This window comes from Emys orbicularis, chromosome 14, assembly GCF_028017835.1.
Source record: "Emys orbicularis isolate rEmyOrb1 chromosome 14, rEmyOrb1.hap1, whole genome shotgun sequence".
In the NCBI taxonomy this organism is placed as follows: domain Eukaryota; kingdom Metazoa; phylum Chordata; order Testudines; family Emydidae; genus Emys; species Emys orbicularis.
The window spans coordinates 41,720,508-41,748,498 of NC_088696.1; the positions used below are offsets into that span (position 1 = coordinate 41,720,508).

Below are 27,991 nucleotides of genomic sequence, written 5' to 3' on the forward strand. Positions count from 1 at the left end.
TCCTAACCTGCAGCTGATTGAGGGGGATGCCAGACAGTTATCTGGGATGATCACCTTCACTTGTAACCTGGCTGAGAACGTCAGCAGTAAAGTTCGGCAGCTTGATCTTGCCAAGGTAACGAGACAATGTGGGAGCTCTGTGCTGAGCTCTCTTTCTGCTGTGTGTGGGTGAGCAGATGAGCAAGTACTGCATTTAACAGATAGCGGAGCATGTGACGAACTGGGACTGTTCTTAATGTGGTCTTTGAATGCTGAGTGGGGAGTGTTGGCCTGGGAAGGCAGGGGGGTTTGGCTGGGACGGTCTGCATTGGGGGATGGGAGACTGGCCTTGAAGGAAGATACCTAAGCATGTAACGTGAGAACCCAGGAAGGGGGTTGGAGGCGAGGTGACACCTTTGCCCGGGAAACTGGACAAAGGCTGGAGAAGGAGCCGGGGGGTGGCTGGGTGAGAGACGCTGGAGGGAGTTGGAGTTTCAGGAGCTGGCTGGTGTAATGGAGGGGAGACCAGACGGGGCTCTGACCCCCCAATGGGGCTGTGGTGCCCCTGGGACCCCAAGATGGACCTAATTGGGGGGGATCCTGTTGTCTGTGCCTGCAAGACCTGTCTTGGACTGTGTTCCTGTCATCTAAATAAACCTGCTGCTTTACTGGCTGGCTGAGAGTCATGGTGAATCGCAGGAAGCCGGGGGTGCAGGGCCTTGTGTCCCCCACACTCCGTGACAGAGCGTGAGCTCTTCACCTGCATGTGGGAAGAGAGGATCTGAAGCTGAGCCCTGATTTGTTCTGGGTTTGTACTGCACCTAGCATTGTAGGGTCCTGGTACCTCCTTTGGGCTCCTAGGCAGTACCAATGTACAAATAATATAATAGGAAAACTGTTTATCAGAGCTGGTCAGATATTGTTCCTCCCTTTCTCACTCCTGGTGTAATAGGTTGAGACAATGGAGGTAGACATGGACCTCAGAGGTCCATGCTGTAGTCTGGACCTGCCATATTCTTTGTACAGAGGTAGATTTAAAGATTGCATGCTGACACCTGTAATCTGTGCAGACCAGCCTCTCGGCTAAAGGTATGTGAGCTGTAATCTGCTCTGTTCTGTGCAAATTAGGGGTGGCTCTTGAGTACAATCCAGATTTTGGGTGGACAGACTTGGGGCCCTTCTTCCTTTAAGGTCATCCATCACAACTCTCCAAGCAGCTCAAGCTTCTCATCCAGCTAGTTGCTGACCTTATAGCGAAGTAGCCCCTCCATCTCTGGCAGCCATCTCTCCTTCCCCTCCTGCTGTACTCTCTCCTCTCTCGAGTTCTGTTTCTCTGGCCCAGCCACGGAGGGGGAGTCTTAACTGCTGTTTGTCTTGCAGAACCGCCTCTATCAGGCCATCCAGAGAGCTGATGACATCTTGGACTTGAAGTTCTGCATGGATGGGGTTCAAACAGCATTGAGAAATGAAGATTATGAACAAGCAGCTGCTCATATCCACCGCTACTTGTCTCTGGACAAATCGGTCATTGAGCTGAGCCGGCAGGGCCAGGAAGGTAGGTGCTGTCCAGGTGTAGCTGTTTAGTAAAATAACCTGAGCACTCTTGCTTTCTGAGGCTCTAACTTTGTCCAGCGCTAAAGAAACTGAAGCCAACGGGTGTGTTAACAAAGAGAGTGATTATGGAATTAGTTGGCAGCTCCTGCAGGTAGCTGTTTACATGGAAATGTCTGAATACTTCTAAGATATAGTTAGGTTAAAATATTACCGGGGGGAAAGCTGACGTGCTGAGGCGGCTAGTTACTGAAAAGGCCACTGAAGTCAGACTAGATGATCATAATGGCCCCTTCTGGCCCTAAATCTATGCGAACTGCCACACATGTAGAGTTACTGACTTGGGGCTTGAAGAGCTTGGCAGCCACTTACTAGCCAGCGGGCTAAAGGCACTAATCAGTGGTGCATGAGAGAAAAGAGGGGAGGAAGGATGCTCATCAGTGGGGGCCCGGTGCAGCATCATGGTGTGATGCCCTGGGGCTGCTGGAATACCTGTTCGGAGCTTGTCCCTGAATTCTGCTCTATAGTTTAATTTCTTATATTAAATCACTGGCTTGTAGGTGTCTGATAAAGTTGAATCGTGTGCGGTGACCCGGCTAGGCTATGCTAACTGTGAGGCAAGGCAGATGCAAACCAAGACAAAAGGGATCATTTAAAATTTTTAGAACTTAATAAAGGAAAACCCCCAAAATTGTCCCAAGTACTTACTACATATAGTAATAACTTATAGGTTATCAGCATGTTAACCTTTGTGAGCTTGTATATGCTACTCTTCCTTACTCTGCAGTTAATATTAAATGCATTGTTATTAACAAGAACAAAAGAATCACTCAACAATAGACTGTGTCACTTCAGGGAAGAATCAACTTTTCTTCTCCTTGGCTGTAAGTTCAGCTCCACTCTTGCTGTCCTGTTCTTTGCTTCTCTTCGACTTTTAGTGCTCTGTAGATTCAATGTTCTTGAGGGTGTACCTCTTTCCACTGAGTTTATGCACAAATTGAGTTTCTTTACCTTGTGGGCCCTCACTTGTCCATTAGGCCCCTTTGAACTGTATCCTTCAACAGATGTTCAAACAGTCCCTCTCTCTGTTCATGTCCTTTAGGGCCCTTGTGGGTGGGCTTCTCACTTACTGTTTTCAGGATCTGTTTTCATCTAATACAGCTTTTTGATCAATTATCTTGTCTCAGAACCCACTCAATGTCAACCCAGGTTTGATTTACCATGAAGACAACGTACCAGACATGGAATTTGTGCTGCAGCTGAATTTCAGTGGCATTTTAGAGACAGTCCACTATGTCAGTGTGGGCAGCCACAAACCATGACACACATTGTTGAGGACTGCAAAATGTGGCTTGGCTTGACCGGACAACATACACCTAATAAATTTGATCAGTTCCCTTTTTCACCAATTATATTTCCTTTCAGGTTTTTCCCAGATCTGGTTTTTTTCCTGCTTCTTTTAATCCTGAAATCTTTCCTATTTTTCTTTCTTTTCTCCTTCTCACTTCCCAGTCCCCTGTTTTTATTCTCCTGTTCCTTTCTTTTGCCCCCTCACGTCCTACCCCAGCGCCAGTTCATCTGCTTGCCCAGCATCTAGCTTCTTCTCCTTCCCTCCTTATCTAACCGCTTTTTCCAACTGCCCCGTTGGGCAGATTCCAAGCCCCCTCCCCGGCTCAAGCTGCCCTCTCATTGGCTGTCTCTCTCCAGGACAGCATTCTGTGCTGTTGCACCACAGATGCAGCAGGTGGTAGTGCCAAGCTCAGGGTGACTACACGTGCCCACCGCCCTCTGGCTTCTGGAAGGGGGGGGACGCTCTTTCTCCTCTCCCTGCCCTCTATTATTCAGACTTTCCTATGTGCTGCTTTTGAAGAGGGCCATGTCTCTTCTGCTCCCCTATCTTGCATTTCTGGGGTCCTTGTGACTAGCTCCAGTATCTGCCTGGGCTGCAGCTCAGAGTTTTTCCCCAAGCGGCAGCAGAATAAGACTGATTCTTTTCAGTTTCCCGGCTGCCCACAAGGTGGTGAATAGCAGCAGCAAAATCTAGCCGAGTCTTGCCAATCTCCTGCTGCTGCTAGCTGGGGATGCTCTGAGCTGTGGGGATGCTGCAGTCTCAGGCAGCCCTTGGCAATGAAAGCTTTCCGGGTGTGCCGCGGATGATCCGAATGGCTTGTAAATCCTCGGGTCGCCTTTTGTTTTTTAAATGGAAGTTTCAGTTGTGCAGCAGTTGATGCGTTAGTGCTCTGCCCCATCCAGTCTCACCGAGAGAAATTTCTTCCTGGCTGGAGAGTGAATTTGTAAAGCCCTTTCTGTACCGCATCCTGCCAGAGCTCTGATTGGCAGACACCATTCCATTTCTCTGTAATTAGCTGGTCCTAACCCTCTCCACCGTCCTCTGCTCCCATCTGCTATGCCTGGGCATTGGTGGCATTCTGCCCTCTTGCTAAACATGTGGGGTGCTCATTGGGGGGGGGGGGGAACTTCCTAAAGAACCAGGATAAACATGGCCAGCAATGGACCATGTAGTGGCTGTTCCAGTTAACAGCACCTCTGCTGACCCAGGATTAGGCATGTCATGGTATTTCATTGGGATATCAATGGAGCATCTGATTGGCCATGCACAGCGGATACGGGGGTGTGGGCCAATAGCAAGAGAGGGAGGGATTAATGATGTTCATCAGAGTTGCTAACGTGTTTTAATCCTAATTAGGTTTTCTCTCCAGGCCTTAGGGCATAGGGATTTGATGATCTCAGTGTGAGCCCCCAGAGCTGGAAGAGTCTGTGTATACACATACCCTTCTCGCCCTCCTTTTTACCTCTAGGTTAAAGGTCCTGGGTGGTTTGGGGGAAGAAATGAATATGAGCCAGGGACCTGTCTCCTTTCAGGCTTTGATGGCTCCTGACTGCCAGCTTGGAGCTGTAGCTACATGGGCATGGTCCTGAACCTGGTGCTAATGCAGTGCTGTGCCCTCTGAACAGGCAGCATAATTGATGCCAACCTGAAGCTCCTGCAGGAGGCAGAGCAGCGCCTGAAGATCATAGTGACTGAGAAATTTGACGTGGCTACGAAGCAGGGAGACCTGCCTCAGGTGGAACGTTTCTTCAAGATCTTCCCCCTGTTGGGCTTACACGAGGAGGGGCTGAGCAAGTTCTCAGAGTATCTCTGCAAACAGGTAATGGGCACTGCAGGACCCGCCGTGGCCCCTGGGCTGGCCAGAGCACCTCAGAGGAGAGTAAAATCGGGCCTCTGCCAACATGGGTGTTGAGGATTGAGATCTTGGCTCCTGTGCATCTAATAATGGTTGAATCTCTGAGACAAGATTGGGCCTGGTCAGCACTTTCCCTGCTCTTTGTGCTACCAGGCAGGGCCGGCTCCAGGCACCAGCTTGCCAAGCAGGTGCTTGGGGCGGCCACTCCGGAGAGGGGTGGCACATCGAGCTCTTCGGCGGCAATTCGGCGGACAGTCCCTCACTCCGGCTTGGAGCAAAGGACCTCCTGCGATCGCTATCGCGGCTTTTTTTTTTTTTATTTTTGGCTGCTTGGGGCGGCCAAAACCCTGGAGCCGGCCCTGCTACCAGGTAGGGCTTTTGGGTGACCAGTCACAGATCCCAGGCCCTCACTCTGTGGCCTTTCTTTCCCCCTCCTTATCTCACTTAGAGACAGCACCGTGCTGCTTGCGCTCAGCCTATGGCCAGCGTGGCCCCTCTGCACCCAGCCCTACTGCACTGCCCGTCAGTTAGTTTCTCCGGTGCCATTATATGCCGCGATCTGATTAAATGAGCCCTCGTGGTTAGGCAGATTTCTCCCAGAAAATGAGAACTTAGCATGAGGGGCCTCCATCTCCTGCTCCCCGGTTCTAGGTGCTGGTGCGTGGGGCTGTGCCTAGTGCTGTTGCCTGTGGTGGTTCTAGGGAAAAGGAACCAGACTGGATGGGTGGTGGGCGATTATGGAAACCGTGAGGAAGTGGAAAGAGCCCCAACAGGGGAAGACCTGGGAAGGCCTGTGGGGAGAATTGGAAGGAGAGGGAGAACTGGGATGGGGCAGAATGGGGAGGGAAGGGTGAAGAGTGTCTGGAAGGAGGCCACAGTGCATAGAACAGTAGTTCTCAAACTTTTGTCCTGGTGACCCCTTTCACATAGCAGGCCTCTGAGTGCGACCCCCCCTTATAAATTAAAAACACTTTTTTATATGTTTAACACCATTATAAATGCTGGAGGCAAAGCAGGTTTGGGGTGGAGGCTGACAGCTCGTGACCCCCCAAGTAATAACCTTGCGACCCCCTCAGGGGTCCCGACCCCCAGTTTGAGAACCCCTGGCATAGAACAAGGTCAGAGGTACAGTTAGGTCAGTGGTTCCCAAACTGGGGTTCGCGAAATGTTACAGGGGGTTCTTGGGGAAAAATTCCCTAATGGCGGACAGAGCTGTCCTTAGGGACCTTGGCAGCACGGGACCAGCAGCACGGGCCCCTGATCTTCCAAGAGCTAAGCAGATCAAAGCAAGCGTGTCTATCACACTGAGGAGATTTAAACTTCAAGACTCCTTATAAGAAATGGAAAGGGAGGTGGATATTTTTTGCTGTTTTTAAAATTAAATAGGCAGCTAGTATTGTTTTTAAAATTATTATGAAGAACAAGTTTAAGCTTTGTTGTAACGTGCGTTGTTTGCCTGGACTGCTCAAGACCTGAATGCTTGTATAAGAGGAACTCTTTGAATTGGCTTCTTAGATACCTTCATGCTGTTTCACATCTGATACTCCTTGATGAAACATAGGAGCCTTGTCTTAGAACAGGCTTATTCAAAGTGATACAAGCTACGAAAGTGAGATCTTGGAAGAGTGTTGCCATTTTCATAATGTAATAAAAATACTGTAATGATAAATAATTAATAATAAACAGTGTGTAATAAGCATGTCATAAAAACAAATTTTATATTTCCAAGATCACTGCTTTTATAATTTATACTCAGGTAAAGGAGAAAATCCCTGGAAATATTCTTTTTTAGGAGAGGGTTCATGAGACTTGACATTTTGGTGAAAGGGGTTCACAGGTTGTTAAAGTTTGGGAACCACTGAGTTAGGTGCATTAGAGATTCCCATGGCCCTTCTTTTTGACCTTCTAGTCTTGGGGGCGAGAGACAGGAAGGGCCTTGCTGCTACTTTCTCTTCACAGAAAGCACTTGGGGTGCCCCCCAGTGGTGTAAAGGGGAATTACAGTCAGGTACCCAGGTGCTGAAGGAAGCCAGGCTGTACAACATTCATTTCATGTCCTGCAGCTCTCTGCACGGGGCGTAAGAGCCCTAGTGAATGGCGTTGGGGGTATTTGCTAGGCTGCCTGTAGCTGAGTTTTCTAGAGGTGAGAAGCTAGGATTTGTCTGCTGTTTTAACAGTGGTTCCTGTTTGCATGGCACAGCCAAATACACCTGTCTCTGCTAGAGATGTAGACTGCCTTAGCCCTGGGGTCCCCTCTGCCATCTGACCCAAAGCATTGACACCTGCTCTGTAAGGTCCATGTGTCCTGTCCTGCTGGTGGCAGCAGCAGATGTGGGTAGAGGGAAGGGCTCCATGGGGCAGGAGGGCAAAAGTCTCCCTTGTGGGGGGGCTCTGCCAGAACCATATTGACCCACTCCTTCCCCTGGAGTTTAGGTCGCTAACAAAGCCAAGGAGAACCTGTTACTGGTGATGGAGACGGACATGAGTGACCGTAGGGCTGCAGTCATCTTTGCAGATACACTGACGCTCCTCTTTGAAGGTAATTCCTCCCTGCACTGTTTGTCGGCTGGAAATCTTCCCCGATGGAAGGTGCCCAGACAATGTCAAAGCTCTCGTTTCTGGCTGCAGGAGGCAGAACAGTGCCGTTTTCCTCTTGGTGGTGCTGGAATAAAGTACAAGGGTTGTCAGCCCAGTGACCCAGCTAGGTTGGAGTGCCGTCTGTTTCTGGCCAGCAGGGGGCATTGGGTCTGGAGCTCGCTCTTTGTTCAGTTTTGGCTGGCAGGAGAGGGACTTGCAAAGGACCAGCTGGCTTCCTCCCCCCAGGCCCGGCTTCTCCTGGAATTTATCCTTCACAGTCTCTCTCAGCCTAAGGGACTGAACCAGAGCCGGACTGGAAGAGTTGTAGATCTCTGCCTTAGATAGCCAGCTGGATGTGAAGGGGCTTGGCGAACGGGGCGTGGAAGCTGCCCTTTTCTCTTCCTGCTCCCCTGAACAAATTGGTTAGTCGCTGAAGAGTTTTCCAGACGCACAGCTCCCCTGCCTCACCTGGCCAGATGAACAAATCCAGCCCGTAAGGCCAAAGAGCTGCTGTCCCTCCCTGGGCTGATCTCTTGGGTTGGGCTAAGGCAGCTCTTGCCCTCCTTGAGAGTGGAAGGCAAGGGAGTGGGATGTGTGCTGTGCTGTGGGCATCCCATCGAGGCAAGGACTAGAGTCATCCCACACTGCGCTACTGCCAAGCCACTCTCCTGTGTTTGCAGTCTTTGCTGCTGCTGACAGCCCAGCGTGTATCTTCTAGGCTTGCCTGGCAGTGGGGCGAGATGCAGGAGAACGCAGGGCTGGCTATCAGAGGGTCTGTCTGGGGAAGAAGAGCAGAGTTTGCCTTGAGATGAGTTTCCCAGAGCTAGAACTGTTCTCTTGTAGCATTACAGGTGTGTAGGTGATTGGACTCCGTCTTTGGCATTCAGGATCTGCTTTGGTGCTGGCTGTGGGAAGAGGTCTCTCCTCCAGTTGGCTTAGCTGGTGATTAGGGAGCTGCAGGCAAAGCTTTATACCTGGCGAGTGCGCTTGGTGGCCCACTTGCATCCTGGCTGCATTGGCTGGCAGCAAGCGCGACGTGCCCTGCTGCTGGGGCTGGAGGAGGAAGCTGGGAGTGCATTGAGGCTGGCAGCATGGTTGAGGGGCTGGCCTGTCAGTCTCTGGGGCGGGGGTGGCTTGCCTCCCGGGAAGCGCTGCCTGCGAGTGGCTGCAAGGTATCCGCTGCAGCCCCCAGGCGCACGTATTGCAGTGGCTCGGTGAGAGCTAGCGCGAGTAGAAATAGCACCGTAGCCTGGACAGCGGCGGCACGGCTGAGCCATGCCAGGTATGTACCCTCTGCTGCTGATGCCCAGCTGTGACAGTGCTGTTTATACTCCTACTGGCTCTCACTGAGCTACCGTCATGTGTATATCCAAGCAGGGGAATCGTACCCCTAGCTCGTAGGGCAGACCTAGATTGCAAAGGGAAAGAAGGTGGAGGGTTGAACATTGGGGAGGGAGAAGGGCACCCCAGGATGTAGGGGGGGTGATGTGAGGATCCCACCAGCCTGGATTCTGAGCTGCACTTGGGGAGGTGCTGTGTGCCCCTTCCTACGCCCTAGATCAGGATGCCACAGCCCAGGTCTTAGTCAGGATTGGGCAATTGCCCTGCCTGGGGCTTCCTACCACCATTAAAGCCACGGAAAATTGCCACTGCTGTCTTTTGGCAGGAATCGCTCGCATCGTGGAGACCCACCAGCCCATAGTGGAGACGTACTATGGGCCAGGGAAGCTGTACACCCTGATCAAGCACTTGCAGGTGGAGTGCGACCGGCAGGTGGAGAAGGTGGTGGACAAGTTCATGACGCAGAGGGACTATCACAGGCAGGTGAGAGTGATGTGCAGTGCAGACTGACTGGGCTGCGGCCTAGAGCCAGCTCTGAGCCTCATCCCCAGTGATTCTCTAGATCCCGTAATCCTTTGCAAATGGAGTGTGCTCCACGGGCCTCGTTGCTGGGCTCTGCATGGCCACGTGGGAAGCCTGGGCTTGGTACCTCACTTTCCAGGCCAGCAGGTTTGAGGCGGCACGCTCAGCCTTGTGAGGAGGGTGCAGGATTGAGTCTCCCAGAATTGGCATCGATCTCCCAGTGACTGTTGAAAGCAATCCAGGAGATTTCAATGGGATATTTTAAGAACATGACGTTATGTCATGTTGGGGGGAAAAAAATCTCCCGGAAGAGCTTCAGTCAGAGTTGGCAACCCCACTTGTGAATGGGTGGAAGGGACCTGGCTTTACTCCATCACTGCCCTGATGGATGACAGAGTCAGGAAGTGGGCATCCGCTCTTTGCCCTGAAGGGCAGCGGCCATGGGACATGAGTGGGGAAGTGAAGATGATCCTTTGGGGTTTGACTGGGTGAGCAGGAGAAATCCGGTGGGCGTTCTGAGCTAGACTGTGTCTCTGACTCTTTCAGTGATCCTCCTGCCAGCTACAGCCCTGCTGCTAGCGCTCATAGGCACACACCTTTAGAGGCCATCTGCACTGGCTCTGCCTGGCCTAAGTCCCCACTGAGCCCCACAGTGAGTTCAGTTGCTGGGGAACGGGGCATGCAGGTGGGTTGGTTTTCCCGGGGACCTCCCTGTGCCAGCTGCCCCTCAGCAGGATAGGCCTTATGGGGAACCTAGCGTGGGGTTAAGGGCGATGGCGGGCGGAGATGGTGATGGCTCTCCTCTTCTCACAATTGCAGTTCCAGCACGTTCAAAACAGCATGGTGAGAAGTTCAGCTACAGAAAAGATTGAACCAAGGTACAGAAAATAAAACACTAGCTGCTCTCTTCCTCCCCATTGTTCATCTGGCATTAATGCTGCTTCACAGGTAGCTAGCACGTTCCATCAACCACCAAAGCATAAAATCCCCTTTGGTGTGTGTCCTTATTGCCCTTTTAGGGTCCATGCTTCTTTGTTCTGCTTGTTCATTACCTGAAGTATCAGACCTTGACTTCCCTGAAGGCCTCGGGATAGGACAGCACAGGAGGCTGATGCCCGATCTGCCGCTCTGCCGGCCCTCTCTGGTGACTCTTACAGCTGGGGTTAGTGAGCCACCATGGGGTGCTGTGACTTCCCACACAGCACGTCCGTGGCAGAGCTGGAAGCAGAACTCTGGGCTCTGCACAGCGAGATTCTATTGCATCAGTTTCTCTCTAATGAACTGAAATACTTCGTTTCCCCGCTCATTGTGGTCTTAAACTTGTCAGTTGCCCCAGATTAAAGCCATTGGCAGTGTACCCAGATACCACGCTGGTGCATGCCCTGTAAATACAGCTGAATCCTTCCCATGCAGTCGGACGTCACTTAGAGCACACACCAAGCTCTGCCATCTCTGAACAACACACCAACCTTGGTGTGTTTCTATAACTTAACTTCTTTATGAGGATAGTTTGTTGGCGTATGTCTCAGCGAGGCTAGATTGGCCTGAGGCTCAGCTCCCAACCTGGAGGAGCAGCTGTTTGTCCAGTCCCTCCCCTTGGGTGGCCCTCAGGAGTTTAGGCTCCCACCGGCAGAGTTCTCAGGAGCACTGGAAAACACAAGCCTTCCCACCATGTCAAGGTGCAGTCCCTGGGGAAGGCTAGAAATGCATGTAAAAAAAAATACAAACATTTTTGTTTTTCAAACAATTTCTTTTTGTGGTTGTATATGAGGATTTATTACACTCGCTGTGTATAACCTTCTTCGGCAAGTCGCTGTGGAACTCGTTGCCAGGGGATGTTGAAGGCCAAAACTATACCTGGGTTCAAAAAAGAATTAGACAAGTTCATCATTGGGATAAGGTCCAGCAATGGCTATTAGCCAAGATGGTCTGGGACACAACCCCGTGCTCTGGGTGTCCCTAAACCTCTGACTGCCAGATGCTGGGACTAGACAACAAAAGATGGATCACTTGATAATTGCCATATTCTGCCCATTCCCTTTGAAGCATCTGGCATTGGCTACTGTCAGAAGACAGGATACTGGGCTAGATGGACCACTGGTCTGACCCAGCATGGCCATCATGTTCTTATTTTCTCTGGGCTTTAGCTTTCCCATCTGTAAAATGGGATGATAATATTTCCCGCCCATCAGGTTGGTGGTGAGGCTTTGTGTAAGGCACTGTCTACATTTACGGTGGTGTATAGAGAACATATACTGCACCTCCCTCCAGCATGGGTCAAAATAGCAGTGCAGATAGTGAGGCACGGCTTAGGAGAGTGAAGACATGCCAGACCCTTAGGGCACGGACCCTAGACAGCTCTCCAAATGCCCAAGCAGTGCCTCCCATGGCTACCCTGCGATTTTTAGCAGTGTAGCATCCCTGCTGCAGTGAAAGGCTCTGGCAGAGGGGGCAGCAGGGAAAGACTCCGGCAGCTCCCCGTGCCAGCGCCTTTCACTGCCATGTGTAGTACACACCAGCATGGCTGCAGCCTGCTTTTCACTGCAGCATGTAGCTACACATCCCCTACGTGCTGCTGCCAGCGTAGACAAGGCTAACGTAATGTTTGCACGGAGATTTTGGATTAGTGATGAAAGGCTCAAGGAGTATCAATTTCCTTTTAAATTACACAAGAAGCTACCTTTTCTTTGCACACTCAATGTGCTGCTCTTTGCATGCAAGTACCATTGTGTGTTTCCTCACCTGCTGAATCCAGACAAACCCCTTGTTATTTGCAGGTGCAGACTAGCGCTTGCCAAGGGTTTGTAAGGAATGTTTGTATACCAGAGCATACATGGAGGGAGCAGTGTCCAGGAGATTCCAGCCCTGGCCGGGCAGAGATCACACCTACTGCTAGCTGGGTCTAGTATGGCTTCTGTCCCAGCCTATCAATGTTAGTCGCAGCCACCAACATAAAGAACGCTGTTCTTTAATTTTTTTTGCAGAGCTTTTTGATAAATCCATCCTTTGCTCCTTTTGTGCATTATACGTCAGGGTGGTTATTTTACACTGTAAACTGCTTGGGACAGTGACTGTCTTGTGACCCTGAATTTAATACCGATCATAATCCCTTTTGCTTCGGGACACAAGAAGTCTCTAACTGCTTGGGGATAGGAGAAACTTCCTCCTTGGGCACGGCCACTGTAGGTGTCTTGCACCTTTCTCTGAACTGTCTGGTGCTGGCCACTCTCAGGTGGCGCTCTGGACTGGCTGGACTCCTGGCCTGCTCCAGTCTGGCAGGTCCTGTGTGTTACTACCCATAATAAAGTGGCCAGAAGCAGGTCTCCGCAGTCCTGAGCTCAGCGATGCATTTGAAAGTAAAGGGAATGGCGGGCTGTTCTGAGCCTCCTGCAGACAGCCATCTTGCAGCGCGTTGGCTCTCCCGGCTCCCTCGGGATGAGCATTCATACTTCTATAGCGTGTGCTGCCTTTGGTTTAGGAAACCAGTGCCCTTCCTTTCCTGGGCTTGCTACATTGTTTCTCACTGTGCCCCTTGCAGGGAACTGGACCCCATTTTAACCGAGGTCACCTTGATGAACGCCCGCAGCGAGCTGTACCTCAGATTTATCAAGAGACGGATCGTCTCGGACTTTGAGGTGGGAGACTCCATGGCCTCGGAGGAGGTAAAGCAAGGTAATCCCTCGAATGCCAGTGCTTCTCTGGCTCCGTCTTTACAGCTCCTCAGTGGGGAGCTGGTTGGGTGAGAGCAGGCACCGCTGTGCAGCGGCTCATTGAAGGCAGCTTCTGGGATAGCGCTCTGGAGGGCTGGACTGTGCGGCATGGGGACCCCCATTTTCACAACAGCGTTCCATGCATCCAACCTCCTGCACAGTCTGACCCCTCAGTAGCACATCTCTTGGAGCGTGTCCTCCTCCTTCACTGTTGGGAGACCGGAAGAGTGGTGTGCACAGGCAACCTGGCCCTCCTCTTCTGCTAGCTGGTTTGGAGTTGAGCTTTGACCTTCTGCTACTTGGTCTCCTTTCCCACCGCTAGCGGGGTTGCATGTCGGACTTAACAAATGCAAAGGATGGACTCTCTCCCCCGCCCACCCAATGCAGGCGGATAGTGCCGTTGTTGAAATTTGGAGGTGACATCACATCCTGGTGTTGCCCTGGACCTCCTTTGGTGGGGGCTTGTCTTCTATCTCTCTCCCTCGCTGGCAGGTGCCTGGCATGCTTTGCATGCACTACCTTAGTTCTCTAAAACCAGGTTCTTAAATATTTTTGTAGCATGGACGGCAGCTGAAAGAGGGGAGAGCGTCTCCTGGACGCCACCGCTTTCTTTCATGGCTGCATGGGCCAGCTCCCGCTCGCATGTCTGTCTGTTGCGTAGTAGCTGGAAACGGAGGTGAGCCAGCAGCACGTGACCCACTCACTCGCCGCAAACCCCAGTTTGGGAGCCATGGCACTAAAGCAAACAGCCCCCTTTTCAGTGTAGAATCCTTAAGGTAAAGAAATCTCTCTCTGAGCAGAGCGAACGTCGATACACATGGGCTGGAGAGCTGGGGAAGGGAGCAGGAGCCTGGGAAGGGGTGAGGAATTTAAATGACAGGCTCGTCTGGTGTCTTAATCAAGGTCATGGCTAGCTTTGATTTCTGCTCCTATCCCACTGGGTGCTTAGTGTCACTGCTGGAGTCCTGAGGAGCCGTCATTGACACCTTGCGCTTTCGAGGCCCCACAGCCATAGCTGTCATCTTCCCCGCTGCGGTTGGGGTGGGCCTCCCGTTGGAGCTCATCTCTCCCTCAGGAGGAGCAGCCGACGGATGAGATCCATGGTTGTCCTTTGCCCAGTAACTAAATATGCTGCTTCTGCAGCTGGCCCAGCTTCTCTCCGCTCGGGCAGTGCGACTGCAGTTGGCATGCCAAGGGGCCTTGCCGGGTGCTGGTACAGGATCCATCCAGAGGCCGCTTGGCAGGGCTGTCAGCTGCTCTTTGCTGCACAGTTCCGACACACGCTTCGTTCACGGCAGCAGGGTTTGTACAGTGTGGGCCTCTCGGGTGCCATCCAGGCAGGTAGCTGCTGCCCCTCTAAGGAGCTGAGGTGGCCATGGGAAGTGCTCTCGGATGCTCAGGCACTGGTGGTGATTCTGCCTTGCACTCTGTAGCGCATCAAAAGTCTTTGGACAAGCTCCTGAACAACTGCCTGTTGAGCCGCACCATGCAAGAGCTGATTGGCTATTACATCACCATGGAGGAGTACTTCATGCGGGAGACTGTCAACAAGGTAGGGCCTGCGGTACTGCAGCCTGGGGTGGGGACCGGGCCTTGAAATCCACAGGGGATTAAGGAGGTGGAAGCCTGTGGTTCATGCTGCTCCACGGTCCTGCTGAGCTCCCTGCCACAAGTCGTGTACGGGGATTCCATTCGTTCCCCTGCCCCCTTTCAGCAAACGACCTCTGGGGCGCTCACTGGGAACAATTTCACATGAACAATGTACAGAATTAATTGAAAAACTCCTTTCTGTGCTTCCCAGCCCAATGTCCCCTAAGGGCGGTCTGTCTAGCTGAGGCTTGCAACCGGACACCCCCACGCACATGGGCTGGTCAGACTCGGTAGGCTTCGCAGAGTTGCACCTGGCCACAGCCGCCGAAGGAAACCCCAGAGCACTGCTGGAGGTGCTGTTGGGGGCAGTCTTTCCTTGGAGGCAGTAGGAGTCCAAGGGTGGCTTAAGGCGTTGCTGGGCTGATGGGGTGTAGAACCAGGGTCCTGCCCGCCTGGGGCTGTTAATCCCCTGGCACCTCTTGCTAGTGTAGGAGTGTTAACCTTGTTGTCCTGGCCAAGTTCTAACTTGGGGGATGACTCTACTGACCTGGATATCCTGCAGTGTCAGCCACGCTCGGATCCTTAGCTTCCTGTCCTAAGCGCTCGCTGTGCGCTGTTGAACAGCTCCAGGCAGCACGGGGGTGGATGAAGTGACTCCTGTGTGCAGAGCTTGTGACGTGCTGGATCCTTGTGTTGAAAGCCATTCTAGCCGTGTACGGCGCTGCTCCTCAGGCTGCCTTCCCACGCGCCGCCATGGAGCGTGCCGCGCCAAAGGACCCTTAGCCAGGAATGGACGTTACGATGCTTGCTAACGTGACATAACAATGAGTTTCAGGTACCCCAAGCTCCTTTCTTGGCCCGTGCAGTGCAAGAGACTCTTCCGTCACATGGTGACAAGCATGTATCTGGAGGGGGATGATGTAAGCAGGTTGGGTTTGATCCCTATGAGACAGATTGTATTAATAGACCCCCAGCCTGGCTCTGAGTTTTATCAGCAGCGTATTGTGTTGCTGTGTGGATGATTGACATCAGGGCCCGAGGTCCCTGGCTGGGTGTGCTGTAGGGAGGCAGTGTGCTGCCTGGGGAGTGGAGCTCTCTGAGCCCGTGGGGTGGGGGTGGAAGAAGGGGCGTCCTGATGATCTTCCCTGTTCCACCATTGAATATTGAGAACTAACAAATGGGGCTGTACCCACAGACACTCTGCTGCTTAGGCTTGGAGATGTGCTGCTCGAGTGGGGCTGGGAGGGCTCGTTGCCCCAGGAGGGTGGGTGGCAGCCTGCAGGAAGGGGGAGTGTGCTTGGGGCTGGATGTTTCTTTGAGCCGTGCAGCTAAAGGTGAACCTGAGCCGCTCAGCGAGCCTATCTCAGTCACTTCCGGACCTGCTGGTCCTTTACCCGCTGCACTCATTGCTGTGAGTTTTCTTTCCCTTCAGGCCGTTGCTATGGACATGTGTGAGAAGGGTCAGCTGACCTCCAGCATGGTGGATGACGTCTTCTACATAGTGAAGAAGTGCATCGGGCGTGCCCTGTCCAGCTCCAGCATAGATTGTCTCTGTGCCATGATCAATCACTCCACCACCGAGCTGGAGTCCGACTTCAGGTAATGGGGCAGGCTGCCTGCAGGCGTCTCTGGGGCTGAGTGCTGTCTCCGAGTCCCCCAAAGGGCACATAGAAGGATGGGGGGGATGAGAGAAAATATACACTATTGATCAGAAATGGCCATAACTGGTTTCCCCCCTTATTCGGATCTAGTTTTGTTGCGTACTTAGCAAACACAGCGTTTGTAATAGGATGGTGTTTCCTGCATGTAGAACCTCTGTATTCCCCATGCTTCTGGCTTCAAGCATATCCCTTCTCTGGGATATGCCATGTGAAAACAGGCCCCTTGGATCTGGCCAGGGCCTGGTAGCCTTGGTGGGGCGAATGGGTGCAAAAGCCTCAGACCAAAAGTCCTCCAAAGGGCTGAGAGGAAATCTGTGTAGTACTTATACCTGTTTACCTGCACGACTGTACAGTCTGTGCTGGGCCACTCGCAGGCATTCACCTTAGAGCTCCACATGGCAGGTGAGGTTCCCTGGGGCCACTTTAATGCAGTGACTTGAGTGGCTGCCTGATGCTTTTGAACAAGGGGCATGTGGGTACAGAAATCAACCTGTGCCTGTTTTGCATCCCAAGATGGCAGTAGCCAGAGCGAACACAGAAGTGACTGCTCTCAACAAGCTACTGCAACCAGCCCATTTGGGTGAGAGCTTGGGAAGGAGGCATTTTGGCTGGATCCCTGGATGCTGGGCAGTGGACTTTGTGAGGAGCAGAGCGATTTGGCAGGGTTCTGTTTGCCATGCCTAGATCCCGGCTCCTGACTAGAGCAGAAGGGAACTGTTGACCAATATTTGCTAGGCTAATTGTTCTATATCTGTGTCTATCACTTTATTCACACCTGGTATGGTAATAAGCATTGAGCACACAATATCAATATAACATTATATATCTCTTTCTTGTGGTTACATGGCCTGACTTCGTCTGTGTTCGGTAATCCTGTTCACTTCTGCTATGTATCCCATAATGCTTTTGCAACGCTGAAGTCCACTTTGGCTTTAGAAAATAAGAAAGTTGTCAAAGGCAAAATACATTAATGTTCTGCCCAGTACAAGCTAGGGAGGTACCTTCTTGGACCAGTACCTGGAATGCTGGTATCCACAACAAAGCTAAGGAAGGAACAGAACTACAAGTTAAGGAACTGGGAGGAACTGGTGGGCTGGATTTTAGTGACATATAAAGAGTTTTGTAACTTGTAAAATCATCCTAGAAATACTCCTAGCTGAACTGTGCAACTTTGGAAGCAAGCCTTCTGTGTAAGTGAATTCCACAACGCTGCACGAGTCGGCTTCCCAGAAATTGGTAGCGTATTGAACCTTTTTTCCGGTACTAAAGTATCATTGACTTTTAGCAGTTAACCTGTCCTGATATTGGTCTGTTGAGTGCATTTTATAGCGAACCAAAGCGTGGTCAAGGAGCAGACTATACAATTTCCCAGCAGAACTGGGCCATGTTAATTCTCATATGTTGTTCCCAGGGTGAGTCGTGGCCAGAGGGCTGGGCTTGTGCAACTGGGCCTGGCCTGATGCTTCTCTGTCCGCCTGATGGGCTTGCTCTGTCCACCCCCAGGGAGGTTCTGTGCACCAAGCTGAAGCTGGGCTTCCCGGCCACCACGTTCCAAGACATCCAGAGGGGGGTGACCAGTGCGGTGAACATCATGCACAGCAGCCTGCAGCAGGGCAAGTTCGACACCAAAGGCATCGAAAGCACCGATGAGGCCAAGCAGTCCTTTCTGGTGGGTTACGGGCAGGCTTGGATGGAGGGGAGGGCAGGCGGCGAGGGCAGAGGGCCTGGAGAATGTGAGGAAAGGGAGATGCTTGAATATCTAGTGTTCCAGGAACAGGAAAGTCTGTCTCCTGGGCTTGAGTGATATGACCATGGCCTGAGAGCCAGGATGGGGGCAGGGTGACCTCTGACTCCTGGTAGAAGGTTGATGCTGCATCTCCCAAACCATTCCTCCCTGGATACTTAGCCAGGCAAGATCCTCCAGTCATCCCACAAGCTGCGTGTTCCCCTTGGAAAGTGGGTCTGCTCTGTGCTGAGCTTAGCATCGATGCCCCGCAGAGAGGCATTGGGAGGGGGCCACTTCCCCCGGGGGGAACTCTTGCACAGAAGAATTGCATGGGATGAATGAGCTCTGCTGATACGACGAAAGGGTTTTCATCACAGGCGGCCACTGCGCTTGGAGTGTGAGAGCCGCGCCGTTGTCTTCTCTTCACGTAGTGCTACAGTCGGCCGTGTTTCAGGGGTCAGAGCCTGGAAGTCCACTTTACAGAGCAAGAAATGTGAGCCCACCTCTGTCGCCTCCGCGGCTCTCTGCTGCTTCCCTCCCTCTGGAGAAGCACTGGCTAGATCTCAGGACACCTATGCACCCCCCCGCATGCCCTACACATGCATATGGGAGACTGCACTGTTTGACTGGTTTCCTGATCCAGCACTGAAAGGGTTTCCCACTGATGGGACATCCTTGATGCCAAGCAGACCTCAAGTGAAGTCCCTTGACTGGCAGCAGTGGTGATGGCTGGCACGGACCTGTGTGCCCTGTCTGCCCCCGGCAGCACTATGAATGCATAGCAATGAGGAGGCTATGCAGGTGGTTCATTGTGCTTGGAGGAGAGAAATCAAAGGCGTGAGTGAAGGGAGGGTGCAGGGCCGATCGCTTTATTTCATTACGCTCTTGGTGACAGGGCTTTGGATTTCCTGAAGCAAAGTACTTAAAATGTCAGCGCTCCTGCCGGAGTCCTTCATTCACCTGTCAGCCTGGCTCGTTTTCCTGTCTCCAGGAAATCTCAGCATCGCACTGACATTTACTTCAACAGGTGAAGAGCAAAATGTCACCACTGCTGATGTTTTAATGAGGATTGTCACAGGGCAGGAGAATTTCTGCGCTCTCCTGCCTGCCCATCAGTGACTTGCTTTTCACCACCGCTTTCCTGGACTTTTACTTGTGGGTAAGCAGCTGGCTCTGGGCGTTCCCAACCCAGAGTGTTCTCTGTGATGCTGCCGCAAAAGCAGTGCAAAACACAAGGGTGGGACTTCCTGCAGGAATGAGGCAGAGAGCTGTCACTCAAACACTTTTATATATAAAACAGTAGTGGGGGGAGGGTAGATCGGACATCACTGGAAACGTATTGTGTCTGCTACACTTACCTATTTGCAGTTGACTTACTGTGCAGTTCCATTATGCTCCTTCCTCTTTGTTCCAGGTAACCTTAAACAATGTGGAGGTCTGCAGCGAAAACATCATGACCCTGAAGAAGACTTTGGAGGTAATGTCTGGCATCTTTATTGGCTTCCTATAACCAGCCTTATAATCAACTCCCGACGACCAGCTGGGTACATTTTAGGGGTTTCTGTTGTGGAATGAATGCTCGTAGCCTCCTGTGGTCTTGGCCTTACTCGACTTTTAGGGATCTTATTTAACCTCAGGTGACCTGTCCTGCTAGTTCAAATAGATTGGTAGAAAAAAATGGGCTGGATGGGACCACTATCAATTACTTGAGTCCATCCACCTACCTCCTGGCAGAATAGATGTAATTATCCCTAATGAATTTCCAAATTTTCTGTGAGGCTGAAGCCTTCATTGTTCACAGGGACGGCGATTTGTTCCCTGTTCTCGTTTTATACCTAAATCTTCCTGTTGTGGAGCCATTACTACACGTTCGACCTGTATCTAATGAGAATATGCTCATTCGCATACAGCTTTTATGTCTGAACCTCTTTCCTTTTGACTGACCTGGTTTTAACCTTTCTTTATCGCTCTCATTTTCCAAGGCCAGGTCTACACTACAGACCCAGCTGTGTCGCTCAGGGATGTGAACGCCACACTCCTGAATGACATAATTATATCGATCTAACCTCTTGTGTAGACAGTGCTGTGTCTGAGAGCTGCTCCCGTCTCTCAGGGAGATGGCTTAACTACACCAGGGGGTCTCAACCTTCATTGCACCGCGACCCCCTTCTCACAACAAAAATTACTACACGACCCCAGGAGGGGGGGCCAAAGCCTGAGTCCCACCATCCCTGGCAGGGGAGAGGGGGCACAGCCGAAGCTCAAAGACTTCAGCCCCAGGCAGGGGGCCTGTAACCTGAGCCTCGCCGCCAAGGGCTCGGGCTTTGGCTTTAGCACTGTGCCCCAGCAAGTCTAAGCCAGCCCTGGCAACCCCATTAAAATGGGGTCACGACCTACTTTGGGGTCCCAACCCACAGTTTGAGAAGCCCTGAACTACATTGATGGGAGACGCTTCCCTTGTCTTCCGCTGTAGCTCTGTACATGTAGACAAGCCCCAAATCTCCAATACCATTTCTGCTGATCACCTTTGAACTCTGTTCAGTTTACCTCGTTATTTTTAATAATGACTTATCTCCAAACTCATTTTGTCCTGACTACCTATATGTGGTAGCCCAGTGGACTAACCAGAAGAAAATACTGTCCATACACACACAGACTCTTGGAAAAAATAAAAAACCACCAGTCATGAAAACCTGATTTTTTTTTTTTTAAAGGGGATTCAGCTCAGCTGCTAAATTAATACCTAGTGTCAAACCAGAGTGACTGCTGTCCGAAGCATGTAGAAGACCTAGCCCATGCCTTGCAGAGCTTATAGTCTAAATAGATGTGATCCAACCAGCTGATGCCAGAAAGACTGTGGGTGGGGCCGTGGGAAGGGGGACAAGTTACGAAAAACTTGTGGTTGGTTAGAGTTGAGCAGGTATCTTAATGGTTCTTAAATTAGCAGGGGTTTATTTTCAGTAGGTGTTAATACTAATCCGTATTTTTATTATTGGGGTGCGTGGAAAAGGGCAGCGATTGAGGGTGTAGAGTGGGGAAGTAGAAGCTGGGGGGTGGACGGGGGGAAGAAGGTGGTCGAAGAACCTGATTTGCAGACACAATTGAGTAACTGGATTTGCCAGTGCAAACAAAGCACATGCAGACTTGTGCCTGCCCAAATCCAGAGGCTGGTGCTGCAGATTGGGTGCTGAGACTCTGCCAGCTGGGGAAGACCGAAATTCTCCATCTGTTACGCCATTTGGGGCAGGGACTGTCTTTGTTACGTCTGTACAGCTCCTAGCACAGTGAGGTGCTGCTCCATGATGGGTTCCAGGGTGCAACTGCAAAATAAATAAATATTAGTGCTCATCCCATTTCTGGTAGTGTTGGGCTGTTTACGTTCATCCCTGTAAAAGAGACTTTCACGCTGGGACTTGTCCTTTTCCGAAACCACGGTTGAATGGACTGAAATCTCTCCTCTGGCCAGGCCAAGGGCTAGCTTGTCAGCGTTCGGTTAGACCTGGTGAAAATGCTAAAAGACCCTCCAGCCCTTGTTTCTCCATCTGTGACATGGAGATCATTTCCCTAGGTCTTGGATTAGAGGGAGCCAGGTGGTTCCAACTCTGTCTGTCTAGTGCCACGTTTCCTGCTCCATTGTAGTCTGTTTCCACAGCAGCGGCATCGTTCTCAATGGTTTTCTTGTGACATCTGTTGTCCTCCCCTTTCCCATTTTCCACCAAGTCCAGTCAAGGGCTTGTCTGGGAACATGGCTTTTGACACCCGTACAACATGTCCAATCCCCTTCAGCCTCTCTCCTCGAATCACTCAATGCCTCTCTGGCCTCTTGGCCGGTCCTTTGTAATACAGCCGCATTAGTTACGTTATGGCACCAAGTGTTCTCCGCAAGCATCGGGGGGGGGGGAGGGGGTGTTCTTTGTATGACCGTAGCAGGGTCCCGTTGTGCTGTGTGCTGTACAAACACAGAGTAAAAGCTGATCCCTGCCCCAAAGAGCTGACAGTCTGCTAGGCCAGTGCAGAGCGCTCCAAGTGTCCCATAGCACTTACAGTCTGCGTATGGGGGTGTCTTTCCCACAGAGCGACTGTGCCAAGCTGCTCAGCCAAGGCTTTGGGGGCGAACAAGCCGAAGCCAAGATCGACAGCTGCCTCGCCGACATGGCTGCCGTGTCGAACAAGTTCAGAGATCTGCTGCAGGTGAGCTGCGTGTGGTGCGCTCCGGCTGACGCAGCCACTCGGCTGGCTCTGAGACCCACCCACAAATGGGAGCTCAGCAGCCCAGGGCCTGTGCTAGCTCTGGCTCTGAGTCCAACCCAGATGGTGTGGAGGGGGGGGAAGCATTGATCGTACGCTGAGTAACAGTGATGCCTCCTGGCTGGGGAGGGATAAGCTCTAAAGGCGAGCTGCGGAGCAGAAGGAATGTGGTTCCCCTTGCTGCTTTGTGCTGAGTGACGGTGCTCTTGCCAGGTAAAGGTGCAGTATTTTAACATTAGAACCGTGAGTTCTCAGATCTTCCCTTCTCCCTCTTTGGGGGGAACCTTGGCAAGACCTTCAGCGGGTATGTCTAAGGATGGCATCTGAGGAGCTCTTGCCATCCCACAGGTGTAATCCAAGAACCAGCATCTCTCTTCCCCTATCGAAATATCCAGCTTCCCCTTCTCTCAGTGGGTAGCTGCTGCTAAGGCTACAATCTCATGTCCTCCCGCGAGTTTGCCAAAGAGAGGACGAGGGAGGCTTAATGTTTGGGGTATGGAAGCCAAGCAGCAGAGAACTTGGTTTGAGCAAACCCTGAGGCCATCTTTCGCCTTGTGAGAGGAGCGGGGAGAGCAAACGCGTTTTCTCTTGCTTTGCCATGCACCATCCCCAGCTCGCGTTGAACCTCTCCTGCAGGCGGGCTCCTAGGCCCATGGCTAATGCTGAAACCACGCAGGAAAGTCGTCTTTCGTCTGCTGCTAACCCAGTCTTGTGAAAGCTGGGTGGGAAGCAATTGAGCTCCCATGCGGCCTGAGTCACAGATATCCCCTTTCAGTGGAAAAGGGCAGCTGCCGGCAGCAGACTCCGAGATGCCAGTTGTAATTAAAAACTTCCCCCAACTGCCTGGTGAGACGCTTCTTGCAGAGCGACCCCTCGTGTCCCCTGAGCCAGGCAGGGAGACCCTTCACGAGCGCTCTAGCTTTGCAGCTACCTAGGACTTACCTAGGCCACCAACGGCCACCACTCCCAAGCTGCTGCGGGTGTGACGTGGAACTACTGCTCCCCGGGAAAGCAGAGTCACTGCGACGACAGCTAGCTCTTCTCGGAGCTTTTCCTGTTCGGGGGCTTTGGAATCTGGCCGTGGCTGCCTCCTTGCCCTATCTGGCCCTGAGCAAGCAGAAGGCCGCGTCAGTCAGTGGCCTTCCCCCTCTCACCTTGGGGCTAGAACCTCACCTGGCTCCTGCGCACGGCGCTTGGCATCCAGACTCCTGGGTTCCAGTCCCATCTCGACTTGCTACCTGATCCTACACAAGTCTCTCTCCAGGCTTCGTTCCCCTCCTGGAGGTCATACTCCCCTGGCTCACGGGGCAGACTCCGGGGAGGGTGAGAAGAGCAGGTGCATGTTCGTTGGAAACAAGGCGTGCTCAGTCATTTGCCGGGTCCTCTTCCTCTCCTCCCCAGGAAGGACTCAGTGAGCTGAACAGCACAGCTGTCAAACCACAGGTGAAACCCTGGATCAACCTCTTCCTTTCGGTCTCCCATAATATCGAGGAGGTAAGCCTCACCTTTCTCTGCTCCCCAAGCGTCCAGCTCCGTAGGGCTCTGCACCTGTAACGGCGGGGAGGGGTCAGAGGGACAGGCCTGGCTCACTTCCCAAAGATCTTCCCTGCTGTTACCTCAGCATGGCCAGGCAATGAACTCCTTGGCTGTCCAAGGACCTCCCGTGGGACTGAAACCTAGAATATGGGACCCCAGGAAAACGTGGTGAGGGGTGCAGAATGCTGCACTGTCAGGGACCTTTCCTATCCCAGTGTCACAACTCAAGACTTCTCATGCCAGTGACATAGTTCTGAAAAGCATCATACTAGCTGGTTTGTGTGGGACGGATAAATTTTGGCGTGAAGGAATATCTGCTCCCCACCCCTGGAACGTCCCTTAGGATGCTCTACACTGGTGCCTGAGGGGCTAACTCTGTGGGTTGTTGCTTTAAGTAGCTGTACTGGATTAGACCATTGGTCCAGGTAGTCCTGCATCCTTGCCTTGTATCTGATACTTCAGAGCAAGGCAGAAATGCCTTGCTGGTAACACACCTGGTCAAGTTGTGCATTGGAGTACATGCAGATTATGGCATAGAGAGAACACTTATAAAGTTTGTGGACAATACCAAGCTGGGAGGGGTTGCAAGTGCTTTAGAGGATAGGATTGAAATTCAAGATCATCTGGAGAAATGATCTGAATTAAATAGGATGAAATTCAATAAGGACAAATGCAAAGTCCTCCACTTAGGAAGGAACAATCAGTTGCACACATACAGAATGGGAAAAGACTGCCTAGGAAGGAGTACAGCGGAAAGGGATCTGGGGATCATTGTGGATCACAAGCTAAATATGAGTCAACAGTGTAACACTGTTGCAAAAAAAGCAAACATCCTTCTGGGATGTATTAGCAGGAGTGTTGTAAACAAGACACGAGAAGCAATTCTTCCGCTCTACTCCACGCTGATTAGGCCTCACCTGGAGTATTGTGTCCAGTTCTGAGTGCCACATTTCAGGAAAGATGTGGACAAATTAGAGAAAGTCCAGAGAAGAACAACAAAAATCATTAAAGGTCTAGAAAACATGACCTGTGAAGAAAGATTGAAAGAATTGGGTTTGTTTAGTCGGGAGAAGAGAAGACTGAGAGGGGACATAACAGTTTTCAAGTACATAAAAGGTTGTTACAAGGAGGAGGGAGAAGAATTGTTCTCTTTAACCTCTGAGGATAGGACAAGAAGCAATGGGCTTAAATTGCAGCAAGGGAGGTTTAGGCTGGACATTCGGAAAAACTTCCTAATTGTCAGGGTGGTTAAGCACTGGAATAAATTGTCCAGGGAGGTTGTGGAATCTCCATCATTGGAAGTTTTTAAGAGGTGGGTTAGACACACACCTGTCGGATGGTTTAGATAAGAGTTAGTCCTGCCGTTAGTGCAGGGCTGGGCTAGACAACCTCTGGAGGTGCCTTCCAGTCCTACGATTCTGTGATTCTATGTGGAGGGAGGGGGGAATCCCAGGCAATCCGTTTATCCCTGAAGCACGGCCTTAGATCATTTTGAGCGTGCACAGCTACTATCTACCTAGCCATCTGCGAGTGCTGGGCCCAGGTCAGGCATGCCCTTGTCCTTTCTCCTGGCCTCTCCCAAGCGGGGGGACAGATGAGCACAAAAAGACTCTTCCTTTAGTGCAAATAACTTGGGCATCGTGGGGCCTGCTAAATCTTGCAGGCCAGATAAAGCTAAGCAGAGAAACTGTGGAGGACTTGATGCAGTGCAGCAGGGACGTCAGACCCATTAGGACTGCTGTAGCTCCAGCAGGTTCTCCCAGTCCTGCCAGAGTGCGGCTCTTCGCAAGCCAGGGGTGCTGGGGATCAGTAATTAGCCCTGCGTTCTGCTCCAATGCTAGGAAGAGTTCAATGATTATGAAGCCAACGACCCATGGGTGCAGCAGTTCATCATCAACCTGGAACAGCAAATGGCAGAGTTCAAGGTGAGTTGTCCTGAGCACCAATAACCTAACTGAGGCTTTGGGCCAGTCGTGCCCAGCGGCATGGCCTGACTGACTCCCTGCTCGGGCGGGTGATGGACACAGTCCTCCCCTCATTGCTCCTGCTGTTTAAAAGAACCCAAAGAACCCCCTTCGCGTTGATTCTCCAGCGCTGAGCCCTCTCCGAGAGGTCAGTGAGCCTCACATCTGCGGGTGTTCCCAAGTCCCGGCGCCCCAGGCCTGACCACTGAGCTGTTGTGGTTTGGTTTGGCGGGTTTGGCTCTGCTCTTTAAGCACGCCCATTAGCACCGTACATGTGGCTGTTCTCACTGACTCCAGGCCTTTCACTGGCGCTGGTTTCGGTTGACTTCTGCCCAGTGGCTGCAGGACAATGACGTGGTTTTCTGTCCCCAGGCTGGGCTCTCGCCCGTGATCTACGACAGCCTCAGCAGCCTGACCACCAGTCTCATTGCCATTGAGCTCGAGAAGGTGGTTCTCAAATCTACCTTCAGCAGGGTAAGCAGACGGCTGTGTCCTCCCTTCCTTGTGCAGCAGCCGCCGGATTCACGGCAGGCCCGGGAGAGTCCTGCCTTCGCCCCTCTCCTACCCTAAGAGGGGTGGGGAGGCTGGGCTAGAACTCGCCGTACAGCCGTTCCCCCGCCAGCAGTGCCACTGAGCTTCCTGCTACCCTGCAATTCCAGCCTTCGAAGCTAAAGCTTCGGTTTTCCTCCCCACTCAGTGACCCCAGTGCTTGTGTCTAGACTTAGCCAGCTCAAAAGAGTCCCAATTGGACCGAACTGTCAGGGGAAGCTTTGGCAGTGGGGCTAGGGAGACCTTGCAGCGAAACAGGCCTTGGCCCCTGAAGTGTCCGGCTATAAGCCACTGCCTACTTTCCAGCCCCAGAGCACCATGTTCCATGGAATTCTTCCCTCTCCTCACCCGTCATGACATCTGTGAGATGCAAAGCCATGTGCCCGTGGAATGTGGAAGAATAACACGGTTTGCTTGGTGCGCTCAGCTTGGCGGCCTGCAGTTCGATAAGGAGCTGAGATCGCTGATAGCCTATCTCACCACCGTGACCACATGGACCATCCGGGACAAGTTTGCTCGTCTTTCCCAGATGGCGACCATCCTCAATCTGGAAAGGGTGAGCTCTCCTCTGACTCTCAGTGCTGGGGGTGGTAGAATGATCAGCAGCAGCTTCTTCCCAAGCCAGCCTCCACAGAGGTCTCCTAGGCTCAGCCCGGTTTTGCAGCCCCCAACGCGCCCCCCTCCCCCCCATGCCTGCTGTTCCTGCAGCACTTGCTGCTGGGGGGGGGAGGGGGGTAGTTGCAGGAACTTAGACCTTCTGCCCACCCATCGCTCCCACCCCATGCTCTGGAGTGTCTGATCTTCCATGTAGTTGGAGCTGGGGAGTAGAATGGCATATTCATGTGTTGTCGTTTCCCACAGCCTGACTTTCTTTCTTTCTCCAGGTGACAGAGATCCTGGATTATTGGGGCCCCAACTCAGGCCCCCTGACCTGGCGCCTCACCCCAGCAGAGGTCCGTCAGGTGCTGGCCCTCCGAATCGACTTCCGCAGCGAGGACATTAAGAGGCTGCGCCTGTAGCTGTCACACTATCTGCAGCGCCTGGCCGTCCTTGGATGCGCTTCATAGTGTGAACGTAGCAACCCCTGGGGCCCGTCCTCGTGCTTCCAGCACTTGCTGCAGCAGGACTGTGACAGGCCCAGGGGTGGCCGGCTGGCTCTGTCAGCCACCAACGCGGTGATGACTCTAGTGCTGCTCCCCAGTGCCCCACACACGGCTTTCCTGGTATGGGAGACCTGGACTCGAGAAGGCCCAGTGCAGCCCATTGCCCTTCAGGGAGCAGAGATACGGCGGTTGTGCAATCGCCCATGTTTTCGAGCAGTGGCGCTCCAGCAGGGCTCCTCACTGAGGTGTCCTCCCCCATGACACTAACACTAAAGGATCAGGCTGTTCTGACAGAGGGTTAGAGCTTGCTCATGCCTTCCTCTGCTTGCCTTCCTGTCTCATGACAGGTTCTGTGGAGTACGTGGCTGCAGTTCCAGGTGCTGCCCCATGCGGTGACTCAAGCACCGGTGACCTTGTGCAGCCCTCCACAAACCATTGGCTCCGAGTCCATGGTTGCCCTGGCCCACCAGGGGTGTAATCCTGGCGTTCTTCCCCCTGCAGTGGTAATAGTTCACAGCTCAGCTGCTGGAGTTCCAGGGGCAGGCCCTGCCCTGTCTCCTGGAGCTGTCTCCTGGGCTAGTTCTTCAGGCTGGGGCCTAAGTGGGGATTGTCTGAACTTCACACTGGGGCTGCTGATGGTCAAGTCCCTTCCGGAATCAGGGCTCTGGCTCCTCTTGTACCTGTTTACACTGTGCGGCGAGGCGGTGAATAAAGATGGAGGAGTGGGGA

The 27,991-nt window shown here is 52.3% G+C and overlaps 1 protein-coding gene across 1 annotated transcript; it reads left to right on the plus strand.

Annotated features, from left to right (window-relative positions):
- On the plus strand, positions 1-27,986 carry COG4 (component of oligomeric golgi complex 4). The gene is made up of 17 exons (XM_065416389.1): positions 1-115; positions 1,360-1,534; positions 4,507-4,700; positions 7,169-7,274; positions 8,979-9,136; positions 9,995-10,053; positions 12,714-12,847; positions 14,319-14,437; positions 15,908-16,074; positions 17,640-17,805; positions 19,277-19,339; positions 21,937-22,053; positions 23,512-23,604; positions 25,488-25,571; positions 25,983-26,084; positions 26,587-26,715; positions 27,044-27,986. The coding sequence occupies exons 1-17, from the start codon at positions 47-49 to the stop codon at positions 27,176-27,178; spliced, it is 2,070 nt and encodes a 689-aa protein (XP_065272461.1). The 5' UTR covers positions 1-46; the 3' UTR covers positions 27,179-27,986.
- Positions 27,987-27,991: the final 5 nt, after the last annotated feature.